General features: G+C 41.2%; 1 protein-coding gene across 1 annotated transcript; it reads right to left on the bottom strand.

Moving 5' to 3' along the window:
- Positions 1-1071: 1071 nt before the first annotated feature.
- On the bottom strand, positions 1072-2528 carry SARC_05122 (hypothetical protein; the record flags this gene model as incomplete). The annotated part of the gene is made up of 2 exons (XM_014301032.1): positions 1072-1423; positions 2270-2528. Coding segments are annotated over 2 exons (611 nt in total), but the record flags the coding sequence as incomplete, so codon positions are not given.
- Between the last annotated feature and the right edge of the window lie 299 nt (positions 2529-2827).

Consider the following 2827-nt stretch of genomic DNA (forward strand, 5'->3'; position numbering starts at 1 on the left):
AAAGGATGGTATATACGGATACGAGGCTATTGATATGACTATATCTATTAAAGAATGATATATATGAATAAGGGGCTATTATGAACACACTACATATATATTAAAGGTGGTATATATGGATTAGAGGCTCTTGATAAGACACTATATATCATAAAAGGATGATATATATGGATAAGAGGCTGTTATGAACACACTATATATATATATATTAAAAGATAGTATATATGGATAAGAAGCCATTATGAACACAATATATATATATATATATTAAACGATGGTATTTATGAACAAGAGGCTATTGTGTACACGCTCTAATATATCTATTGAAGGATGATAGAGGCTATTGAGAACATACTATATGCATCTATTTTAGGTTGTTTACAACACATTATACACATTTATTAAAGGTTATGGAGAACACACTCTATATATCAATTGAAGGGTATTAAGAACACACCATATGTATCTATCAAATGGTCGTTGATATCACACTCATGTGCATCAGTTAAATGTTAAATATAACAAATTATATCCATCAATAATACTAATCCATGTTGTAGGTATTTAGAACACTCATGTACAAAGCAGCTGAGAATACCATATATAGTCATTGTACACCTCAAGGAGAAAATGCTGCACTATTGATTACAATAGGCGGCATGCAATAGACGTGTACGTATACACCTGCATAGGCCTCAATACAGCAACCTCGGATCATCATGAGCGATATCAACAACAAGTAGCAGGTAGTGCCTTGTACGAGACCGCTGGTGACTAACTACATCTCATGTGAAGAGGCAAAGGCAGGGGATGTGGGGGTGAGCTTACCATACGAATGCAAACTGAAGCACATGGGTGGTATGAGTATAACGTACACAAACAATCCGGTGCGTGCCACTCTCCGTATACAGAGCCCGTTCGCAATTAACGCTTGTATCAAGCACAGCCACAGGCGGCAGCACAGTCCCATCTGTGCGTAGCTACACCTACCATAGATACACCTACAATAGATACACCTACTAGAGATACACCTACCATATATAGCATCTCCAGGGAGAGTGAGTGGCCTGATTATACGGTGGTAAAGGCGGGGTATTTAATAGCTCTAGCTACACCTGCCATAGATACACCTACCATAGATACACCTAACATAGATACACCTCCCATAGATACACCTAACATAGATACACCTCCCATAGATACTCCTGCCATAGATACACCTACCATATATAGCATCTCCAAGGAGAGTGAGTGGCCTGGTTGTACGGTGGTAAAGGCGGGGTCTTTAGTAGCACTGGTGCCGTCTGGCGCTATCATAGCTGCACGGTTGATGGCATCCTCAGCCATGGCTATGTCGTTCTCTTTCAGGTACAGACTGGTAACACGCAGGAACATCTGCAGCCTCTGCGCCACAGTCATGTGCCTGGGAAAGTGGGCGGTGGGAATAGTGTAGGTAGTGCGTGAGATAGGTGGTGGTAAAACCCTAAACCCTGGTCCGAAACCGACCCATTTAGGGCATTGCACGGATGTATTGTGGCTAGCAAGCCGTGCACCGGGTAGTTGCAATTGGGACAGTTGTACGCCCATGAACGTACGTAGGCGGAATGGTGAGTACTGAAACAGTTCGACAGCACTCAATACTCTGTGAGAGCAGCGGAACAAACAAACGACTATGTATCTGTATATGAATGAATGGTTGCCTAATATTTAATTCATTATCGGACGAGATTCGTTGTCATGCTGTGGTATGTGGTAACACTTTGTAGGTACACTCCCACTCCTCTATCGTCGAGTTTGAAAAAGTGTGAAAGCGAATCAGGCATATTTCGGGTATAGGTTGTATAGAACGTAGTGGCGCTGAGTGAAACATATACGGCACAAAGGGCAGTCAGATCAGAAGCCAAGCAAAGAGCACACACACTCCTATAGCCCCTGCGCATAAAACACCCATGTATAGACACAACCGACTACTCATGCACACACATTACATCCTCGCCTACCATGCAACCACGCAAACACGGTTGCAGATGCAATGATGTTACATACACAACACACGTACACATAGGTTATACACCTATGTCTCCACAGGAATGTACAACCGTCGCATGCAAGTACAACACAATAACAAAGTGTGGCGTAAACACACCTATGGCCGCATCTCTATTGGTATGGTAAGCCCCACCTCACCTCAGTTAATTGTGCGCATACATATATATATATATATATATATATATGTATATATATATAGTGTGTGTGTACACATACACACCTATGAGTCGTATCCAGAGCGATCCGTTTGAGCATGGCTGCTGCTTTGGCCCACTCTTGGTTGCGCTCATAGGCATTCGCCACACACTCACTGATAGCCGTCACCTGCACGTCAAAGTTCACAGACCGATGCGACACCCTTTCGAGTGCGTATTCGCCTACACAGATGGCACTCGCATCGGAAACTCTCACCAGAGTCTTTGTGGCAAAATTAGTCAGCAGTGTACGTGATAGCAGCACTCCAGTGTCTTCAGCTACCACTACAGGGTGGTGTGGGCGCGATACAAGTATTAGGATGACAGATTGGTGGTGTTAATTGCAGTGTAAAATAGATTTGCATCCAAATATCTATGTAGGCAAATGTATCAATCCTTTTTTTGGTATAAATATTAGCATAGAAGTAACATGCGTATATAGAAACTTCAGCAGAGTGCGTGGCAATACGACAAGTCAATATAATCCAATCGATATATATAGTATTTCTATATCTTTAAATATATTTATTTATTTATATGTATATATATATATAATAAATACATATGTATATTTATATATATTT

The sequence above is a fragment of the Sphaeroforma arctica genome (genome assembly GCF_001186125.1).
Source record: "Sphaeroforma arctica JP610 unplaced genomic scaffold supercont1.315, whole genome shotgun sequence".
In the NCBI taxonomy this organism is placed as follows: Eukaryota; class Ichthyosporea; order Ichthyophonida; genus Sphaeroforma; species Sphaeroforma arctica.